This window comes from Notolepis coatsorum (genome assembly GCF_963971535.1).
Source record: "Notolepis coatsorum genome assembly, chromosome: 4".
Lineage (NCBI taxonomy): Eukaryota > Metazoa > Chordata > Actinopteri > Aulopiformes > Paralepididae > Notolepis > Notolepis coatsorum.
Genome location: NC_140168.1, coordinates 181,072,759 through 181,095,704, shown reverse-complemented (window position 1 = coordinate 181,095,704; position 22,946 = coordinate 181,072,759). Strand labels below are relative to the sequence as shown.

At 46.3% G+C, this 22,946-nt stretch overlaps 2 protein-coding genes across 4 annotated transcripts in view; one reads left to right on the top strand and one right to left on the bottom strand.

The window, feature by feature from the left end:
- Positions 1 to 1,540: 1,540 nt before the first annotated feature.
- dhrs4 (dehydrogenase/reductase (SDR family) member 4) lies at positions 1,541 to 20,169 on the top strand. 2 transcript variants are annotated; one of them, XM_084313550.1, is made up of 10 exons: positions 1,541 to 1,654; positions 2,522 to 2,637; positions 7,660 to 7,777; positions 8,704 to 8,763; positions 9,169 to 9,270; positions 15,012 to 15,082; positions 16,666 to 16,717; positions 16,956 to 17,090; positions 18,618 to 18,673; positions 18,772 to 20,167. In XM_084313550.1, exons 1-10 carry the CDS (start codon positions 1,649 to 1,651, stop codon positions 18,884 to 18,886), a joined length of 831 nt encoding a protein of 276 aa, XP_084169676.1. In that variant the 5' UTR covers positions 1,541 to 1,648; the 3' UTR covers positions 18,887 to 20,167. The 2 variants fall into 2 exon arrangements, with proteins under 2 accessions (XP_084169676.1, XP_084169677.1); XM_084313551.1 differs by having other exon boundaries at positions 1,603 to 1,646; positions 18,772 to 20,169.
- An 11-nt stretch (positions 20,170 to 20,180) lies between these two features.
- Positions 20,181 to 22,946, bottom strand: part of LOC311227763 (uncharacterized protein) — a 44,438-nt gene continuing 41,672 nt past the window's right edge. For both annotated transcript variants that reach the window (XM_084313547.1, XM_084313548.1), the window contains exon 4: positions 20,181 to 20,317. In XM_084313547.1, the coding sequence (XP_084169673.1) occupies positions 20,198 to 20,317 (120 nt within the window). In that variant the 3' untranslated portion in view covers positions 20,181 to 20,197. The remainder of the gene's footprint in view (positions 20,318 to 22,946) is intronic.

The window sequence follows — 22,946 nt, the reverse complement described above, 5'->3', positions numbered from 1 at the left end:
CCTGAGGCTGCCGCGGGGCGTGGCCGCGCCTGTCACGTGCCTGTCGGGGCCAATCAGGCCTACCCCGGAAGTAGCTACAGTTGCGGAACAGTAACAGGCACGCCGGAGGCGTGAATATTAAAGGCAACCAACTTGTGTTCGGCTTTTCTCTGATTGGCCGCGCCCCCCCCCCGCCCCCACGCGCAGGCAAGCGCAGTCGTCCCACATCCCAAATGAAATCCAAGGAGCGCAAGCGAGCGGCAGCGCGGGCAACCAACTTGTGGCTGCTGTTCCAACACACTTGTGTTGGGCTGCGGTAGCAGTGGAGCGCTATGAAATGCGCTGAACTAGAAAGCGTAACGTTATTATGTTTCGCGTTTCTAACAACCAACTACCAGATTCACTCGTGTATAAACAAAGCCCATACAGTTATGAAATGCGCTGAACTAGAAAGCGTAACGTTATTATGTTTTGCGTTCCATTGATTACTGTACCTGCTGTGCTGTAGGAAGCAGAGGTACAGTAAGTTACAGTAGGTGTAGGTTACATGTTTAATCAAAGCCCATAAAATTTTTTAGATGAATGATTGTGGATATAATATAGAAAACACATCATTATGATATTGTCAGATGGCGCAAAATACAATGGTGAGTGAGAAATATATCTCCAGTGATAAAACCCAGTGCTCTATGTCTCTATGATACACAGCGTGGATGGGCTTTCAGAGGGAGAGGCATGACTTCACGACAGCCATATTAGACACTCACTGTACATCAGTGTGGAACTGTAACGTTATATGTTATTTCGCCCGTGGAGGCTGCTGAGCCTGAATCGCCAGCGGGGCGACGCGGTGGTTTATCCCCGGCTTCCGTGCGCCGCCGCCGGCTTGACTCGGTCCAGCTCCAGCAGCAGCGGCCGTGCTCCGTTGTAGAACGAAGCCCTTCAATGACAGAGCTCTCATATTTTGCGAATGCATAAACTATCTTAAATTATGGCTATGTGTCTAATATGGCTGTCGCTTATCAATGACTTCGCGACAGCCATATTAGACACATCGCCATAATTTAAGATATAGTTTATGCATTCGCAAATATGAGAGCTCTGTCATTGAAGTAAGTGGTGGCAGCATTACTAACAGTAGCGATTTTTATTGTTTTGTCATGACCAAACATAATCCCAACATAGATAGGAGGTGTACTGTATGTCAAATGTCGGTCATGTCATGTGGTGGAAGAGTTTAGTACAGTCACACAACAGAACACCGCTGTAGTACAGTCACACAACAGAACACCGCTGGTTCGACCAGCGCTTCTGCCGCGCCGCAAGGGCGTGTGCTAGTGGATTGATTGATTGGCCGTGTGGCCAATCAGAGAAACGCTGAACGAAAAGCTGAACACAAGTTGGTTGCCTTTAATATTCACGCACCCCGGAGCTGTGAGCTGGGTTGGTGACGAACGCAATCTCCGTTACGTTACGCCACCTGACCGCCCCTCTCCGAGCTGCTTCTATAGTAGGTTCGTGGCTGCCACAGGCTTGCCCAGTGAGAGGATTCTTCGGCGCTGCAGCTGGACCCTACTCCCTCCTTGATCGCAACAGACATCCGTGGCTGTTTAAAGGTTCAACTTGACGGGTTGTGAATGTGAAGATCTTCCTCTGACTGTCACATTGTATGAACGTAAGCGTAAAATATATTGTGCTAACTAACCAGCCGAGTTGATTACATACCATAAACATAATGTAACATGGAGAATAAAAGGCATAGATTTTACATTTCTTCGTTTGATTCGGATACTATTGTTTTGTTCTGCCTGAGACCTCTTAACGTTAACCCAGTCACCAGTTTGTGTTTAATCAATTACAGTATATATCCTCTTGCATACTAATCCAATAGGGATTCAAAATAGGATGCCAGCCTCTCGCCAGATCAATCAATCAATCAATCAATCAAATTTATTTATAAAGCACATTTCACATGACGCGTGTCAACCAAAGTGCTGTACAGAGGGTAAATACATAAATACATAAGATACATATAGACAACAATCACACTCCGTTTTATGGGAGGGCACACAGGCAAACACATAGAAAAACAGGGCATGAGTCAGTGAACGGGAAAGGCTAGTAGGTAGAAGTGGGTTTTGAGCCTCGATTTGAAGGCATCTATCGAGGGGGCGAGCCTAATGGAGGTGGGGATGCTGTTCCACAGTTCAGGGGCTGCGACAGCAAAGGCACGGCCCCCCCTGAGCTTGAGGTTAGACCTCCGGACTGTCAGGAGCCTCTGATCGGCTGACCTGAGGGACCTGGTGTTGGAATAGGGGGATAGGAGGTCTGAGATGTAGGAGGGTGTGTGACCATTAAGGGCTTTAAAAACAAATAGGAGAACCTTAAAATCTATCCTGTAGCGTACTGGGAGCCAATGAAGGGAGGCAAGGACAGGGGTGATGTGGTCTCTCTATCAGACAATAATTACCCCCAGTGACCTTTGCCCTAGTTCCTTTATACCCCACGATCGAACCTGCAAACCACTCTCCTCTCTTCACAGGTAATGTTGAGGAGTGTTTCTAGGAGTCTTTTGACCAACGCGGTTGCCTGGCGAAGGAACATGTCTCAAAGTAGCCTCGTCGGAAAGGTCGCCATTGTTACTGCCTCTACAGATGGGTGAGAAAGAAGAGTGTTAACCTTTATGTTTACAGTCTATGGCGTTCGCCTAACCAGTGGTGGAAAGTAACTAAGTACTTTAACTCAAGTACTGTACTTAAGTACAATTTCGAGCTACTTGTACTTAACTTTTTTAGTATTTTCATTTGAGGGAACCTTATACTTTTACTCCACTACATTTCAAAGGAAATATTGTACTTTTTACTCCACTACATTGATCTGAACCCATCAGTTACTAGTTACTTTGAAGAAAAAGATTTTGCATAGAAAACATGGCAAAATGAAGATTATATACTTTCACATTTGAAGCCTGTCAATTTCAAGAGAACGTACTGTAATCAGAGCAGCATAATTGGACCACATACCACTTTAACATAACCTATAGAGGTCAATGGATCGAGGGTTGAATGCTCCCAAGCACTGGAATAAACAAACATTATGTAGAATGCATACTTTTACTTTAGATACTTGAATGAATGAATGAATGAATGAATGAAAACTTTATTCAACAGATTGCAGAATGGGTACAATACAGTACGGTCTAGTCAATACACACAATTGTTAAGAGGTTGCAGACCAGAGAAAAACGTTTGTCTTGTTTACATCAGGGTCCCCCATTTTCAATTCATAGTGACATTTATGACATACACAACATACATGACATTTATGGCATAGGGACATGCATGACATACAGGTATTTAGTACTGTTACATTTGTGACATACGATATGCAAATATACAGTACTGTTACCCATAGATCCTGACAGAGTATTATACATATGATGGGGAGTTGACTGTACATTAGGAGGGGGTGGGTGGGTGGGAGAGAAATATACATACGGTGGGGAGGAGACTGTATATTAGGAGGGGGTGGGTGGGTGGGAGAGAAATATACATATGGTGGGGAGGAGACTGTCTATTAGTTGGGGGTGGGGGGGTTTGGACATTTACGGTGGCCAGTTTCGAATTGCAGCCTCCCATAAGAGCGGTTTTGAATGTGGGTAGGGATTCACATTCCTTTACAGCTTTGGGTAGGGCGTTCCACATTGATGTGGCATAATTGCGAAACGTGTTTAGTCCCTTGTTTGAGCCGAATCTGGGTTTAACATGATTTGTTGAGCTTCCTCTGGTGTTGTGGTCGCCTGTACGTTAATGCCAAGCAAGCAGTGCAAAAATGCTTCCGCATTCGTCACCGCACGCTAGTGCGGTAAAGCGCCCTTCTTTTCAGACAAATGCTACCGTGCGTGCACCGGCGGCGGCGTGCTCGCTCAGGTGCGTGCGTGCGCCGGCGTGCTCGCGCGAGGTGCCCGCGCATGCGCATGAGATCCCGCCTTGAGCGGAGCTCAATATATATAAGTCACCGCCCCTTATTCAGTATCTACCAATAGCTCAATTGTCAAGGACACATGGCTGTGGATCCTATGGCTTGTTTGCTGGCGAGTTCGAATCCCATCGAAAATATTTTTTAACGTGATTTTTTTTTAACGTGTATTATTTCGCCGGTTAAGGTTATTTCGCCGGTTAAGGTTAGGCATGGTTAAGGTTAAGGTTAGGCATTGTTTCGGAGTTGGTTAAGGTTAGAACGGTTAAGTTTAGGCGCTGTTAAGGAGCTGGTTAAGGTTAGAGTTTGTCAAAGAGAATGGCAATATAATTTCTATGGTTAAGGTTAGGCATGGTTTCGGAGTTGGTTAAGGTTAGAACGGTTAAGTTTAGGCGTTGTTAAGGAGCTGGTTAAGGTTAGAGTTTGTCAAAGAGAATGGCAATAGACAGCCTATTTCCGCGCGACCTGGGCGCTGGGCGGCGGAAAATGAAAGGCGCATTACTGCATGCCACTACGTTAAATTTTTGCACTGCTTGCTTGGCATAAAGCTACACGCGTTGTGGTCGTGGTATTCACTGACCTTTGGGAAGTATTTTGACGTGATTTGATGTACATCAGTACATGGGTACCTTGGTCGTATAGTGTATCTTGTAGACCAGGCCCATTGCAAGTTGCTGTACTCTGTCGTCTACTCTAAGCCATCCTAGGTTGTCAAAGTGGGCAGGGGTGAGGTGGGTTCTAGGGGTAAGGTGAAGTAGAAGTCTGACCAGTTTGTTTTGGGATGTTTGTAATCTTGTTTTTAAGCGCCTTTGAGGTGCTTTGGTACCATGAGGTGCAAGCATAGTCGTAGTACCCTTGAATGAATGCTCCTGCCAGAGTCTTCAGGATATTCTTGTTTACCAGAGAGGAGATCCGGTACAAGAATCTAGTTTGTTGGTTGAATTTTTTTATTACCTTGGATGCCATTTTGTCACAGGAAAGATTTGTCTCTAGGATGGAGGGCTTAGGGAACAGCCGCACCATTAGCCTAGCTTAGTGTCATTCACTCGAAGTAGGTGTGCCAGTGTAGCCTAGTTCCCAACAGTCACGAAATACACTCCAAATACAACTCCAAAACTTTCCTATAAACATGTTGTGACCTGGTCACAACATGTTTACAGGAACGTTTTGGAGTGTATTTCGTGACTGTTGGGAACTAGGCTATACTGGCACACCTACTTCCAGTGAACGACGCTAAGCTAGGCTAATGGTGCGGCTGTTCCCTAAGCCGTATGCATGCACAGAGAAGAAAAGGGTATGTATCTGCTTGTCTAACTCCAGGGTAGATGGCAAATAAGCTAATTTCCCAAAAAGTTGGCGTGTTCCTTTAAAGTAAAGGAACTGTGTACTTCTTCCACCACTGTGCCCAAACTATAGCCTAAATATCCAGTGTTTCCCAAATATTCTAGGTTATTTGTGGCGGTGACAACATACACAGTCAATCAGTGGAAAGGAATATCTGTATACAAACAAAAGAGAAAAAATTATCAGTTTGCTGTGTTGAGTGGCTGGCCGCCGCAAACGGGGGCGTAGCTGTAGATTCTGGGCCCCATGAATTAATGTATCTGTAGGGTCCCAGTGAATGCAAGCGCGCGCAAGGAAAAACTTTTTGGCCATTTATTTATTGATGAAAACGCATAATATGGTTTTTACCTATACATTCGGATCAGCAGTTCAGCACCTGCACTGTTGGTGGGTGAGCCTAGTAAAGGATGTCGCATTGAGTTCATCTTCAATGAATGGACCAATGCAATAGTCTACCAAAGCTCCCCCTCTCTCTCTATATATCTCACACACACACACACACACACACACACACACACACACACACACACACACACACACACACACACACACACACACACACACACACACACACACACACACATACACTTCAGAAACAAACATAGTATCAATGGGTCTCATTCTCGAACGAAGTTACGACAAAATATTTCGTCTTAGCCAGATTTCGGCCTATTTAAGACATATTAGGGCTGGGAGTGGGAGTCCTCAAATTTTCCTGAGATCTTATTTGAGAGCAGATCTAAGAGTGCTGAGGAGCACACTTAAATATGCTCTCAGCCCACGATCAAATCTCATGATTGATTGACTAATTTAGACTTACACTGTACAAGCAAAACTGTACATTGGAATATTGACAAAACCATACTTGGTCATTTACTGTACATTGGAGGGGGTTGATATAGCTATAAACCTGCATTCCTTCGAATATATCATTAATCAATTAAACTTATATTGAAATACACTATATAGCCTATACACCAACACTTAAATGACAGTGGATAAATAAATAAGAACTAAAGCTAATCGGTGGAAATAGACTGCATTAATATTCCATAACAAGTCTTGTGTGCGCCTACGAATGAACAGTAGCCTATAGGCTTAATTATGGAATAATAAGCCATACTGCGTTCATTCATTACGCCCGCCGTAGGCTATATATATTATATGTCATTCATTCATTCATATACAGTACTGCGCGCGCGTGTGTGTCTGTGTGTGTGCGCGCGCTGCGGCAGGTGTGTACCGCAAGCTGTATATGATGCCAATACATTAAACTAATCTAGTTTTGATGGGCGCAAGCGTGATTACGAAACCTAGCCGCATTTCTCGGAGACGCTCTCTGATTGGCACTGACTGACGCTAGGTTTCGTAATCACGCGGCTCGCAAAGCACTTCCGCCATTCCATTTCACACAGCTGCGTCACCAGTTGCCTTATAAGGAGCTATGGAGGCGGTGTTTTGTATGCAAATGAGCTGAACGGGAACGCGCTTTGGAGTTTACGACAGAATGCCATTCTCCAAGCAGATCAGATCATATAATTTCTGCGACCGTTTCAGCCACTTAAGACATATCTCCAGCACGTTCAGGACTCAGAGTGTACTTGTCATAGATTATGTCTCAGTGGTTCCAAGATAAGTCTTCCAGAATATATCTTTGAAAAATGTTCGGGAATGAGACCCATTATGAGAGCATCAATAATACACCTGAGTGATGTCTAGTAAAAAAAATATATATAAAAAAAAAAAAATTGAATCATCCTAAGCCCCCCCCCCCCAGCTACGCCCCTGGCCGCAAATAAACCTATGTAACACCGATATTATAAAGTGACGTGTGTGGTAGAGAGTTAAATAGCTCACAGGAAGAGGCTACAACCCTTACAAAGTATCTCCAAAAATGTATGTAGAAATAGTTGTATTTCGGGCGACTGGGTAGCGCAGTGGACTAAGCACTCGCCTACCACCGCAGAGACTCTGGGATCTAATCCAGCTGTCAGCGGTACCTCCGGCTTGGTCAGTCGTCCCTACTAACACAATTGGCAGTGTTAGCGGATGGGAAGCCGGTGGGGTATGTGTCCTGGTTGTTGTACTGCTCAGTCGGGCCTGCCTGTTCAGCAGGGAGGGGATCTGGGGGAAATAGCGTGAACCTCTGCACGCGTTGCGTTCCTCCAGTAAAACTCCTCGCCGTCAGGTGAAAAGAAGCGGCTGGCGACTCCACATGTATCGGAGGAGGCATGTGGTAGTTCTACACCCTCCCCAGGCCGACAGTGGGGGAAACATTTTTTAAATAAATTGTTGTATTTCGATTTCTAACAAACAACGTCTTGATTTCAAATCCCAACAAAACGTTTATGTCCTCAGCATCGGTCTGGCGACGGCCAAGGTCCTCGGCCAGAGAGGGGCTCACGTGGTGGTGAGCAGCCGGCGGCAAGCCAACGTGGACAAGGCTGTGGAGATGCTGCAGGGGCTGAGCATACAGGTGTTCATTTAATTTCAAGCCTTTATTTATACAGGTAAAAATCTCATTGAGACACAGTCTCATTTACAATAGCGACCTGATCCACCCAACAAACGCAACAAATACATAAAATAAGTTTGAGACAAATACAAGACAAGTAACTCAACTAAAAATCTAAGAGAGGCTAAAATCTAGATAAATAAAATTAAGAGCAAGAACAAGAACAGGCCCCCCCATGGATGCTCTCTCAATATTGCGTATAATCCTACGCAAGTGTAGAGACTGTTGTGTTGCTGTTCTGTGTTCTGTACAGCATAAATGGCTGCATTTATATAGCGCTTGCATTTATATAGCGCTTTTATCCAAAGCGCTTTACAATTTATTCCTCAAATGTTTACCCATTCACTCACACATTCACACACCGATGGCAGAGGCAACCATGCAAGGTGCCAACCTGCACATCGGGAGCAATTATGGGCTTGCTCGAGGACACTTCGACACCCTGCCCGGGAGGAGCGGGAATCGGACCGGGAACCTCCGGATTCCCAGACGACTGCTCTACCTCCTGGGCCACTATAGTCCAGTTACTCTATTGTCATTCCCTGTGTCTTATGTCTTACCGTACTGTCTGTTGCATAGTCCTACTCACATAACACATCGGCTAGTCTCCCCTATGTCTTACTATATTGTCTGCTGTATAGTCTTTGTGTCATAACATATTGTCTACTGTCCTATGTCATACCGTATCGTCTGTATTGTATACTCCTAGTGTCTTGTGGTCCTACTGTATTGACTGTCCTTCCTGTCGTTTGTCATGTTGTATTGTCCTTTGTTCCACTGTGTGACTGTCTATAGTTTTTAAATTTTGTAGTTACTACTGTACAGCACTTTGGTCGACTCTTTGAGCTTTTAAATGCGCTATATGAATAAATGACTTGACTTTACAGGTGGTGGGGACCACATGCAACGTTGGCAAGAGCGAAGACAGAGAAAAACTGGTTCAACTGGTGAGTCACACAGTCTGGTGGTTCAAAAACGATCCAGGCCAATGAGTGTGTTGATGTTCTCAAAGAAGAGTCCCTGGCCCCGCTGAACAGCCAATGGGCTGGCTCCCTTTGCCAGTTACATTGTGCACCACACACACTCGGACGCAATTGTCTCTCCCACATTCTCCTTATCCTTGAAATAACCAAAGACTGTTTTACAATGTAAAGTGTATGTGTTTTACAATGTAAAGTGTATGTGATCGGTGTTTTACAATGTAAAGTGTATGTGATCAGTGTTTTACAATGTAAAGTGTATGTGATCGGTGTTGCTTGCCACCATGTCAGGCAAATTTTCTGGGCTCAGACTCACTTCTGTTTTGATCACCAACACTGATCATGTCGGATGTCGTTCTGTGTTGAGTGCAGACTCTGGATCAGTGTGGAGGTGTGGATATCCTGGTGTCCAACGCAGCGGTCAACCCTTACTTTGGAACCATGATGGACTCCACAGAGGACGTCTGGGACAAGGTACACGAGTGGGGAGAAGCCATGGGAACAGTTTTACTGCTCTGAAAGTAACTATTTGTCCTTTTTTGTTTCATGTAACGTGTAAAGGGGTTATATATCGTGTAGCTCCGCTCTGCGTCATACTGTAATACTCTTCCATATCAGTATTAGCACTGAATACATTTTCACATGCACCTTTACACACCTCATCTGCCTGTGGCCATACTAACAGCTCCTTCTTTGTTTTCACCACGGCAAGTGTCTGTATACACCACTTTGAGACTAGTGAAATATTGAAGAGGAGCTGCGTTGACATTGTTTCTTTTGACATTGTTTTTTCTCTCTCTCACCAATTTAAAAGAAAAAGCTAAGTTATAATGTCTTCTTCGGGGGGTTCGAGCGCTCGCAACGTCACCCTTCACCAACGGTTCTCCATTGCCGCCTCCGCCGCGCGTCGTGGGGCTGCGCTGACTCCGCGGTCGTGGTAGTCAGACGCACCGAGCGGCGTCCGGTGGAGAGTTTGCCTCTCCGAGGAGCTGTTGAGCCAAGGCCGTCTCCTGTGAGATGGCCTAGTTCCAGCTCTGGTCCCCCCGCTGGGGGGGGCGGTCGGCCGATAGGCTGACGGCTCCTCTGGTAGCGGAGGATCTGAGATGCAAGCTCTTCGCCTCTGCTCGTTCCCGTTGTAAGAGGGTGGCCTGCAGGGGCGAACGGCCTGGCTTTGGACAGCTGCTGGAGCCAGACGAGGGTGCTTCTCCTTGTCCGATGGAAACAGAGGATTTTATGGTGGGAGCGGAGGCGCTCTTGTTTTACGCCCCGGTGGGGACGCATCACTCTGCCCCTCAGGGTGTGGCAGGGGGTGGTATGTCTCCTTGGGGTCCCTCGTCCTCCGGTGTTGGGTTAGAACCTCCGACTCGGCGACGGGATGCCCTGCTATCAACCGCATCGTATGGTGGCACCACAATGAGTGGCAGCCTCCCGTACGTGAGGGACGCGGGCTGCGTGGAGGAAGGTGCACATGGGGAATTGCGTGCCTTGTTCCCGGAGCTCATGGCGGCAGCCGCAGCCGCTAATGGCGTGCCGTTGCCGCAGCCACTGCCTGCACCTGTCTCTGATGTGATGACTTGATAGGTCATCTCTGGCAACGTCGTCCTGTGAGGGAGACGGGCGTTGTCTGCCCATTCTTCCCCTCAATGGAGGCCTACGTGAGTCAGGGACAGGTAATCTCCCGCAATCTCATCAACCTTACCCCCGCCTACGTGCAAGTCACGCGGGTGGTGGGTTTGATCGAGGGATTGAAGGAAGGGGTGCCTCGGCTTGATAGCCCGATGGCGTCTCTCCTTTGTCCTGAGGTGGTGTGGGAGCCGTTGCGGAAGCCGGTTCCCCAAGGGAAATCGGCTAGGCAGTTGGCCAACTGGAGTGACCAGTCATTCATCGCCTCGACACAGAGCCTAGCTGCGACATCCAACATCGCGCAGCTTCCCCTGCTCACGGCCTCCCTCTCCGATGCTGGGATCTTCGGGTCTGCAATGCAGCTGATGACGGCTGCTTGCAGGGACATGGAGGAGGAGCGTGCAGTGCTCCAGCCCCATTTTCCCCCACCCGATGTTGCCGGTGAGGTTCGACGGAGGCCACGTTGTCGGGGATCCGCGACCGTCGCCACCGCTGGACCTTCGGCCAAGAAGGCCAGGAGCAGAGAGGGTGCCTCGACCGCCACAGCCAGCCAACCCACGCCCGGAGGTGACGGTAGGGATCGTCGTGTCCAGGCACCCCAGTACCGTCCCTCCGGGCCTGCTCCCCGTGGGGGCAAACACTGAGCTGTTCGCGGCAGGTGCCGCTAAGTGACTTTCTCCCTCCCCCTGTTGCCCCTGTTCCCTTCCCCGCCCCAAATATGATTTTGTTGCACTAATAAAAGGTCCCTCCTAGTAGAGGGACTATTTTTTGTTACAAACTGTGTGTTTATTCACTGCATATGTTGGGGATACGATGTGTAGAACCCTCGCCTAAGTTGTGGGGTTGATAGGAGAGCAGGACTTTTTTAGTCATTAGCTGGTCGCTACATATATATGTGCTTAGCAAGGCCTGTAGCTAACACTAGAAAGGCTTTTTCTTTCCTCGTCCTGAAGAAATATGTTTCTTCCTATAATGGTAAATGTTTACCGTTGTCTGAGGGGGTTGTGTGTTCTGTTACATTGGAAACAGTGGCATTGAGTCCACAACACTGGAGTGTTGGCCTGCAGAAGTACTCGTGTGTATAGCTTGTACCACGGTCGTATAGACCCTCTCTCTCTTGAAACATGAAACACGGGTGTCGTGTTCACACATAAACCTCTGCCTTGTTATAAACCCTGTTCGCAGACGTGTTGTCGTCTGTGGCTAGCGTGCGTTGGGTTAGCTTATCCTGTTAGGATATACGCTGCTCCATTAGCATGCTGGCTACATAGGTATCATTGTGGCTTGTTTACTATCGTATACGGGGTATGGGATCATGAGGGGGTGTACGGATAAACCCCTCCTTCCCTCTTTTCTGATTGGTCGGGGGGTTGGGCCTTCTATCATTCAGCCCTACGCACGGGGGGGGGGGGGGCGGGGGGGTAGGGAGTTCCCTGACTCCTCGCCTGTAATGGTCGGTTGAGTCATGGGATTCTCCCCGCCATAGAGTACGTCACTGGGCGCGTTTCTATTGGTTGCCGACTTCCGTGAGTTCTTTCCAGGCTCCATGTGTGGATCTCTGTTATTGTCAAGTTGGTGTTGCGGTTAGGGGGTGGGAAACTGATGGGTGGGGATCGGGCGGTGTGGACAGCAACTCCTACAGGTCGGTTGGTGCGCCTGCGCAGTAGAATCAGGAAGCGATGGGGGTGGCGCCCCTCCAAAACGCAGACCCCTGACGCTGAAAGATCGCGCCACGCAGGTGGAAAGATGCGACTGCTGTTACCTCGAGTATCGGAGGGGACTCGTGCTATGTATGACTGAGGCTGCGGTTAGACTGACTGATGTTTTCGTTTCGTTTTGAAGATGAGTTTCGCTTTTCCAGGTCGCAACGTAGTGGCAGCCGAGTTAGACATTCGTTTTGCAACCTGAGCACAGTGATGTAGTACAATGCCAAAGCAGTAGGTGGCAGTAGGTCCCCTCTTTTATGGAGCAGGTTGACAGGGTATTGTTTAGGGAGTTCCCTGACTCCTCGCCTGTAATGGTCGGTTGAGTCATGGGATTCCCCCCGCCATAGGGTACGTTGCTCCCCGTCCCCTCTTTTATGGAGCAGGTTGACAGGGTGTTGTTTTCCCTCAGCCGCGTCGTATGGGACCCATGTCCGTATTTTTTTCTGTGAAAAAAGCGGCTTCTTGTCGTTCTCCCAGGCGGCTTGGAGGAACGGTATCTGGGTTCTTGTTAGAATGTCCATTGATATGTTTTGGGTCTCGACGTGTACATAGTGCTGGCCCTGGGTGCTTCTGATAGGAACCATGCATGGGCTTGCGCGCCTTGGTTGCTCATCATTGAAACGGCGTTTTTATGGGGCAACTGGGATGGAGTTTGTCTCTTCCGAGCGCCAGTGTACTAGGCTTGTCTCGACGAATTCTCGTTCATATCTGGGGGATGTTAACAGAATAGATCAAAGCATTGGTAGAGGGTCTCACGCCCTTGGGGTGGGCCACCGGGCGCGGTGCTTTGTGTTCTGACCGTCTGGGCGGCGCCCTCTATAGGTTTTTTGATTGACACGCGTACCTACCCCCCTCCTGGGACTGGGGATGGCAGCGTGATTCTGGTCGCGCCGGACCAGGTCAGTTAACCCGTTGTCCGCCGGGGCGCAGATCTGCTGTTCTGGTACCCTGAGGGACTTGTGCTTTTTTCGGGGGGGGAAATGCCGGGTCGGCCCGGGCGTTGCAGGGTTTGACGTTATGGAGATGTTCGTGGTTATGTTACTACGTGTTATCCCTCACTGTTGCTTGGTCCATGTTGTGTTGTACCTTGCGCCGTGCTGAAGGAGCCTGGTCCTTCTCCATTCTTTTTCGCCCCTCTCTTCTCCTGCTTAGGCGGGGCTGGGAGGGGGCTGTTGAGGTGGTTCTTGTAGAACTCCTCTGGCATCCCTGTGTACGTCCCGGTCCGCTGGGCCCGGGTTCGTCTACCTGTTGGCCTGGGTTAACCCCTTCTTGAAAACTGAAACACTTGTACTGCGGTATAGCCAGTGTATACCTGCAGTTGTGTTTTGGAGTTTTTTCTTGGGGGGTTATAGGAACAACCGCCTCATGTTAGAACCAAGGGGGTGGTTGGTTCCCTGGTGTGTTGGTAGCGGAGTCAACTCTCGGGGTAGGCCGGGTTTGGCCCCGTCTACCTGTGAGTGTGCCCCCGCACCTTTCATGACGTCTGCCAATCATGTCAGCCTTCTCTGCCTCTGCCCCTCTAGAGAGTTGAGTTTTTTTTTGTGGAGGCTGCGACATGGTGCACAGCATGCCAGCATACGCCCCTTCCGCCGGGGTGCTGTTTTCAGCAGACCCCTTTGGCGCCTGTCTAGTCCGGAGTGCTCCAGGCTCAGGTCGAGTGGCCTGTTGCCTGGATTGAGGGATCGACCTCTTTTGGGGGTCGTCTCCCCGGTGCGCTGCCTGGTCCCGCTGTGGGTGTAGCCTCCTGAGTGCTTCGGGGCGGCGTGCTGTAGAGGGGAAGGGCCTGCTCTTGGATGGGCCCTGTCCGAATACGCTGGCGATGTGGGGGGTGGTGTCACTAGTGACCGCCTGGTGGGGTCTCGATGCTGCGGCGTCGTTGGCCTCACCAGGCCCCCTTTTCCGGGGGGTCCAGTCCCTTCCTGGGGCTGGGTCCTCCTTCGCGCTCTGCTGCTACGGCCTTGCCACAGGGTTGGGTTTTTGCCCTTGCCCCCGTGATATAAGGGGTTGTAACGGGGGTTTTATTTCTTCCCGTTCGTTCCCTAGTGGCATGTGGGTTGCGCGTTTGTGTAGTCGTGGGTAAGTCCCACGGTCTGCTCACCCTGTGCGTTTGAGTTGCTAAATCTCCTCTTCGCACAGTCTGATCCGATACCCTCCCGTCCTCCATTAGGGGGGTCCGGGGGCTCGGGTCCTCCCCGGGTCTGATGGTTGTGGGGGACCTCAGCGGGTACATTTGTCGAGGTCCCACTCTGCTTAGCTCCTGTATTACAGTATGATGCAGAGCGGAGCTACACGATATATAACGTACAGTTATGTCTATAACCATAGTTATATGAGTGTAGTGACGCTCTGCGTCGGACTCACTGAGGACCCCGTGGTCTTGCCTTTGTGGTGAAAGACTTGGGAAGGAGCTGTTAGTATGGCCACACCCCTGCTTATGTAGAGGAGTGGATGGGGGTGTGGCCAGGCAGATGAGGTGTGTAAAGGTGCATGTGAAAGTTTATTCAGTGCTAATACTGATATGGAAGAGTATTACAGTATGACGCAGAGCGTCACTACACTCATATAACTATGGTTATAGACATAACCGTACGTTAATGATAATGTATTAAAGGGAGTTAATAAGGTTTTAAACTCCCCCTTTCCCTCTATATTGTCTTTATACCTGTATCACTGTACATATTAATATTACAACTCTGTATATACATCTGATTAGCACTATTACTCAGTAGTAATTTATATATTTTATAAGCAGTTTAATCACCTGTACATTGTGTATTACTATTGCACTTTACTGTTACATTTGCACTGGTTGGATGGCAAACTTCTATTCGTTGGAATGTACTGGTGCTGTATAATGACAATACATTTGAATCTAATCTAATCTAGATCCTGGATGTAAACGTAAAGGCGTCCTTCCTTCTGACCAAGCTTGTGGCGCCTCACATGGAAAAAAGAGGGTACGAGAAAATAAAGGGAATAAGAAACATAACAAAACACACACACACACAAACATTCACACAACACACACTCACACACAAACACTTAACAGATGTACTTATGTTAACAGAATTTACAAACAGATTAGATTAGATTAGATTAGAAACAGGCAAGGGACATAAACATAAACATTGTAGGGTATTCAGAGACCTTTCCAGAGTTACCAGAGTTATGTGCTCAATCAGGTTGGTGCATATAACAAAATGAGACATCAAAATAACATGCAGAGGCCTGTTTTAACGATATAATAAAAAGCAACATCTCTGCTAAGTGCCAATGGTAGTGCGCACACATGTATATCACATTACTACATTATGGACCATGCGTACTGCCCTGCAGAAGCTAACCGCAGTAACGACAAGTAACTTCAAAATTGAGTTATACCTGGAATTGAACTTCTCAGTGCCAGCGTTTTGCCAGCCATTTAAAATGAAGGTTGCTAGGCTATCGAGGTTATCTTTTTTTTTTTATCCACTTTTTCTCCTCCTATTTTTCTTGTATTTTCCTCCCATCCCAATTTAGTCGCTATGCCAATTCCCCCCTCCCCTTCCTGGTCGTTGCACGCATTTGCCCCCTACTTGCCGGTCTAGGGAGCCCTGAAGTCTATCACATGCTTCCTCCGATACATAGGAGACAGCCAGCAGCCTCTTTTCACCTGGCAGCGAGGCCTCTCATTGGGTGAGTGTAACGTGTGGGAGGGCACACTACCTCACCCAGATCCCTTCCTCGCTGTGCAGGCGCCCTGACCGACCTGTAGGAGTCGCTGTTTACAACGACCAAATTACCACCCACCAGCTTCCCTCCCGCTCACACTGCCAATTGTGTCAGTATGACGACCGGCCAAGCCGGAGGCACCGCTGACAGCTGGATTCGATACCAGTGTCTCTGCGGTGGTAGACAGACGCTTAGTCCACTGCGCTACCCGGCCGCCCTATCGAGGTTATCTTGTGACAAAGTTTCAGAGTTCAACCTTGAATAAAGAATTGCAGTAACTACAAAATCACTGGATAGTATAGATAGTAATAATAGTTTCACTTTCTCCGTTTCAGCTTCTGCAGGGCAGTATACCATTTCTGCCATTCCACTACTGTTATCATCATCACTATCACTACCATGTTCTATCACTATTCCATGTTCTATCACTATTATTACTACGTCTTCTGCCTGTACCTCCCCTCCCCGTGCCGCTATGACAGCTGGATTCCCTAAGGGGATTAATAAAGGAACACTTGACTTGACCAGGGTGGGAATTTACCATATTCGCACGGCGGCCCTTTTGCTCTCATGTCGTGCTCGGGTTGGGATTCCTCTCCACCCTCAGAATATGGTATATTGCTAGTCTGGCTGGTGAGCTCGTTTTAGTGGGACACTCACCGTGATAGACAACCTTCTTTGACTTGTAAAAGAACAATACAGCAGACACTGTGGCCAGATATCATAACCCTGATATACATATCTTCTACTGAAGAGGTCAGGAGAAGTGAACGAAGGGTCATTGGTATTTTGCCGCAGAGTGCTCCTCAGCCTTTGTGTTTTCTTTCAGGGGTGGGAGCGTGGTGTTCGTCTCGTCTATAGCTGGATACCAACCCATACCGGTCAGTGAAACGTGGAAACACAGTTAATAATTCACCCTGGATTTACAAGCTACATCTTTATCTTCAGTCACCTAGCAAACCTAATTTTAAATGGCTGTCAAAAAACTGGCACTGAGGTGTTGTCAAACTATAGGTCATTAGCATTGAATGACTGTCGCCAGTGAGCTGCTGCATTGTGCCAAAACGTCATAACACTATGAAGACCTTTATTTTGATGGATGGGTTTCTGTTTTCCAAGGCCCTGGGTCCTTACAGTGTGAGTAAGACAGCCTTGCTGGGTCTTACCAAGGCACTGGCCCCAGAACTGGCTCAGAGCAACATCAGGGTTAACTGTGTGGCCCCTGGCATCATCAAGACCCGCTTCAGCTCAATGGTAAGGAGACGAGATACATACACACACACACACACACACCACACTCTTCATTGTAACAGATACATTAAGACCTGCTTCAGCACAGCGGTAGGGAGACAAGATACATACACACACACCAAGACCCAGCTCAGCAGTAAGGACACAAGATACATACACACACCACACTCTCTTCTCTTCATTGTAACATAGTACATTAAGAAGACCTGCTTCAGCATAGCGGTAAGGAGACAAGATACATACACACACACCATAGACCTGCTTCAGCACAGCAGTAAGGAGACAAGATACATACACACACACCATAGACCTGCTTCAGCACAGCAGTAAGGAGACAAGATACATACACACACACCATAGACCTGCTTCAGCACAGCGGTAAGGAGACAAGATACATACACACACACCATAGACCTGCTTCAGCACAGCAGTAAGGAGACAAGATACATACACACACACCATAGACCTGCTTCAGCACAGCAGTAAGGAGACAAGATACATACACACACACCATAGACCTGCTTCAGCACAGCGGTAAGGAGACAAGATACATACACACACACCATAGACCTGCTTCAGCACAGCAGTAAGGAGACAAGATACATACACACACACCATAGACCTGCTTCAGCACAGCGGTAAGGAGACAAGATACATACACACACACCACTCTTAGATAGATACATTAAGACCCGGTTCAGCACAATGGTAAGGAGACAAGATACACCTCTTATTTTTTTTTAACCTGTATTTAAGCCGGTAAGTTCACTAACATGTTGTTTACCGCAATGGCCTGGAGCAGTAGTTACTGTACGAGGGAGGGTTACAAGCATACATCAGTTCCACTGGAGAATAGGTGTAAAGTGCCTTGCTGAAGGGCACCTTGATAGAGGTTTATGGAGGTGAGAGCAATACTTGCTCAAATGATCCCATCAGGGGTTCAAACTGGCAACCTTTCAGTCACAAGTCATTTATATTTACCATATAAATATATCCATATCTGTCTGAATATACCTACTTGCATATAACTCTATGATAGCATGTACAATAATGCTGTATATACCATATATATATTTATTCTTATGATGCTGGCCAGTATGACTTACTATGTCTTTATATTAATACTACAACTCTGTACATCTGCTGAGCACCATTACTCAGTAGTACTCATTTATATTATCTTATACCCAGTTTAATCACCTGTACATTGTGTATTTGTAACTTTACTGTTACATTTGCGCTCTGGTTGCATGCCAAACTTCTTTTCGTTGTACTGTACTTGTGCTGCATGAAAATACATTTGAATATAATCTAAACTAACCTAAAGGCTACAGCCCCCACCACACCATCCTGTAATCTGTCATAAATTGTGCATCTGTTGCATTTTGAGCTAAATTAATATAGTCGGTCTCTTCCTCATTAGTCGTATACGCTTATTCTCACCGTTGTCATATATTCTTTGTTCTTTTACCATCACTGAATGCTGTAGTCACCTGATTTACTTTTTTGGGGATTGTTTTTGTATTTCAGTTGTGGCAGAATGAAGACATTGGAGAGGAGTTCAAGAAGCAGCTCTGTATTAAAAGGTACTGTCGGATGTCCTCAAGTTTTTGCATGTATGCGTTTGGTCTGTAATTATCGGTACATGATAATGTGTTTATTAACCCTCCCCCCTTCTATTCAGATTTGGAGAGCCAGAGGAGATCGGGCGAGTGATTGCTTTCTTGTGCTCCGAGGACGCGTCCTACATCACGGGGGAGACCATCACAGCCACGGGAGGGATAAACTGTCGGCTTTGAAACAACATTTGACTGCTTTGACTAAAGCGGGACAGAGAGGACAGCAGAATCAGTGTCTTCTAGAACAACGCATGGATGAAGCTCAGAACCACAAACAAACGTCTCTTAAAATCTCACCAGGGCCCTGTTCCTCGTACCTGGCTAACAGAGTTAGCCGGATAATTTTCAGGATAACTTGACATAAGTCAGACTTGTCGATTCCCCGAAGCACGTTTGTCTAAATCACTATGGCATTGGCAACAGATCAAAAAAATTTAACCTGCGCGCAGGGTTTAGTTCAGTTAGCTGGATAAACTGGCCACGCCCTCGCAAAAAAATGCCAGCTCCCTTCCGCACCCTTACCAGTGACACCAGTCATGTTCATCATCAGATAACAGTGCTTGAACAGATAAATGCATTTTCTCAAATTCATTCATCAAAAGGTCAAAGGCTTGCAATTGCTCATTCACTTTTTTTAATGCACGATTACATTGAACACATTTCAAAATCGTAAAAGTGAATTGTGAACATGAAAATGCAGGCAACATTATGGTTTAATACCCCGTTGTTCAATCATAAACATAATGCCATAACAAGATTTGTTTAATGCATTTCTACATAATTTCCATTGTGCTTCTTTAGTATGATCTCTTGTGTACATTTACTAATAAACATTTTTATAGGACTGCTATAAACTGAGGACTTCGTGATTTTTTGCTTCATACATGATATGTACAAGATCATTCTTATATATAACATAAGGCCAAATGTAATGAAACATCAATGACATGTTAAGCACAGGTTATGAATATAATACGACTGGTCGATGTGATAAATATTTAACTGGGAAAATGAATGGGATTGTGAAACAAAATAAACGTATTTGCATTTCCTTGTTATACAGCAATAAAATAATAGTATTCCTTTATTAAATCAGCATGCAGAGGCTTTCACGTAAAAATATATTCATGATTTCTTTTCAAGAATAAGGTTACTCATTTCAAAAGCAGTTACTAATTTAATGCAGTTACTATGCTTTCAAAAGCAGTTACTAATTTAATGCAGTTACTAATCTAAAGCAGTTACTAATCTAAAGCATGGTTAAACAAAGGGCTCTGTCGACTTTACATAAACATACATTACATTAACCATCTTAAAAAAAAAGTAAACAACCATTCATATCACTGTACAAATAACTTTTCACATAATTCACATAATAATCGCTCATGTCATGATGCAATCCCGATTAACCTAATGGCTTCTTTCTCTTACAGTTTCCAGTCCCAACTGAAACTCCATCATCACATGGAAATACATAGGTAGTCTGTCCCATCATCTGTGTCCGTTGCCGGGAGACAGCAGGTCTCTTCTGGCCATCCCAGGCTTCCAGAACTCCCTCAGGGTAGGGATGTAGGTGTTGTGCTTGGTCTTGTAGTAGCGCTTCATGAACAGCTGGGGGAAACAGAGAGTCAGTTAGCGACCCACCCCCTCCACTGAACAAGTTTTGTTTTGTCACATAAAAGGTACTGTAATGTATATTATAGTGAAATGGTTCTGTATGACCCTCCTGAGATTGTTTCATACAGTAAAAAAAGGAAAAGAGTAAAGACCAAACACTACAAAATATACAAAAATAAAATGTACAAAATGCAAACATTTGGTAGAAGAGGTAGTGCAAATTTGTAAGAATAAATAGATAAAATATGGTGTAATGTTTAAAAAGTGTTTTAAAGTGAATGAATGTTTAAAGTGAGTGTGTGCAGTGAATGTAGAATGGATATTAGCAGCTTGGCAGTAATGAGTGCACAGACATGTACAGTCAAGGCGTTTATAGATAACATTCAGCCACTAGATGTCGCACTAGAACACCAGCATGTCATTTATCCAATCAGATGCATTCCACATGGGGAAATGAGACATGGGGAGGGGATACATAAATCAAAATCAAATTTATTTGTAAGGCCCGACAACACACGTTAATGTCCCCATGGGCCGGACACGTCTTCTTTAAACAAGTCAAGAAGAAACATCACAATAAGTCAAGAACACCATAAGGTCCAACAAATTTAAAATAAATGAATGCATGTACAACAACATTGGTTTTGGACCCGCCAATTTTTTTTAAATGATAAATTCATTGAATAACAATTTGAGGGGGGGGGGCAATACGTTTATTCCGTACCTTTCTAAAAGCTCTGTGGATCTATTGTTCAGGGATGTGATTGCACCTTAACACATCCACCGCCGGAAACGCTTTAAAACGTTATTGCCCGCCATGCTTTGACCGCCAGACCACGCTGTACAGCGATATTGAGATCAATATTTCATTTTTTCACCATGGCATTCATAATTCATATATACACCTCCGGCGCTGCAGCTGGACCCTACGGCTCAATACAACAACGGCTCAATACCGCCGCCTGGTGGATGGTCGGGCGAGTTACACTGGTAAACAGGATATGGCTGCTGTGCGTCGATTAAATTCATCCGGCCGTCAGATATTGTCGCAAGGCTCCCGACAGACACTATGTACATAATGGATCGCTTTATAAACTTAATAATCTATATGATTTGGGCGTTTATTGCGACATACAAACCGGAAATGGACCTAGGCGATCGACGTCCTATACCTGGGATCTTTCACCGCCAGTCTCATTGACGCACGGTAAGAGGACGCTAACGCTATTTTCAGCCCAATTGTTTATTCATTTCACTGCAAACCGATCTGATCAATATATCACCCATACTACATAAAGCATTTACTGACGATCACGGAATTATAAACGACCCCCCCCCCCTTTCATCCGTGCATGATGACGCATAACATATAGGATCATATACAGTTGAATTTTTTAATATAGCGTGTATCGGGAATAAAAACGGCAATTGATAATCTATATATGCGTTTATGCCTATAACTCACGTTCTATGAATCGCTGCAGAAAATGATAAAAACATGTATATTCTAGAAGGTATTTTTGTATGAATTTATGAATGAAAAAGTATAACGTTCCTACATCCTGAACGATAGATAATCGATGTTGAATGGGCCATAGTAATGTCAATTTAGCAATACAATTAAAAAAGTTATAGTCTTGCAAAGAACGTGAACATCTCCATAGGCTTAGAGTGGTTATATATATATATATATTTTTTTTTTATTGGTCTTTTTCCCCCTCCATTTTCCGCCGATTTTCTCCCATCCCAATGTTAGTCGTATGCCAATTCCCAGTCCCTTCCTGGTCGCTGCGCACCTACCCCCCACAGTCAGATCATTTGGGAGAGTGGAGGCTACCACGTGCTTCCTCCGACACACGTCCAGCCAATCACCGCTTCTTTTCACCTGGCAGCGCGGATTCTCATTGAGAGGGCGTAGCGTGTGGGAGGACCACACTATCCCCCTCACGTCCAATCCGCGCTTAGCAGGCGCCCCGACCGAACTGTAGGAGTCGCTGTTTACAACGACCCGGACCCACCCCGCCAGCTTCTCCCACCCTCTGATACAGCCAATCGTATCAGTGCAGACGGCCAGCCAAGCTGGTGACAACCCCGGAGCTGTGAGCTGGATTCGAACAGGCAAATCCAACTCAGCTCCGGGGCTGGTGACGAACGCAATCTCCGCTCGACCACCTAACCGCCCTTAGAGTGGTTATATTGATGAATATAACCAGTGGCAGGGAATGTGTTAAGAAAAAAACCTGAACATTTTCTAAACTATCTTTTTTTTAAATTTTATAAACACTCCATTTGAATGAATGAACACATTTTATTTGTATATATTGAACTGTTCACAGGGAAGAGGAAGGTGGGAGAGGAAAGTCATCCTGGCTCAAACACTAACGTTAGGACCTTATCTTTTCTTCTTTGCAACCAGATTGTGCAACACCTGTAACTGCCTCCTCTCGAAGTCTTGCCTACTGCGAAGGGCTGCAGTTGGACTAATGGACTCTTTTGCTTTTCTTTTGCTCTCAGGTCGATTTTGAGAATGAAGGTGGTGACATTTCTCCATCTCAGCTTCTTGGTTATGTCTAGGTTGGCTTCTGTACCTCATGCTTGAGAGTTTGATGTTTCTACAGAGCTT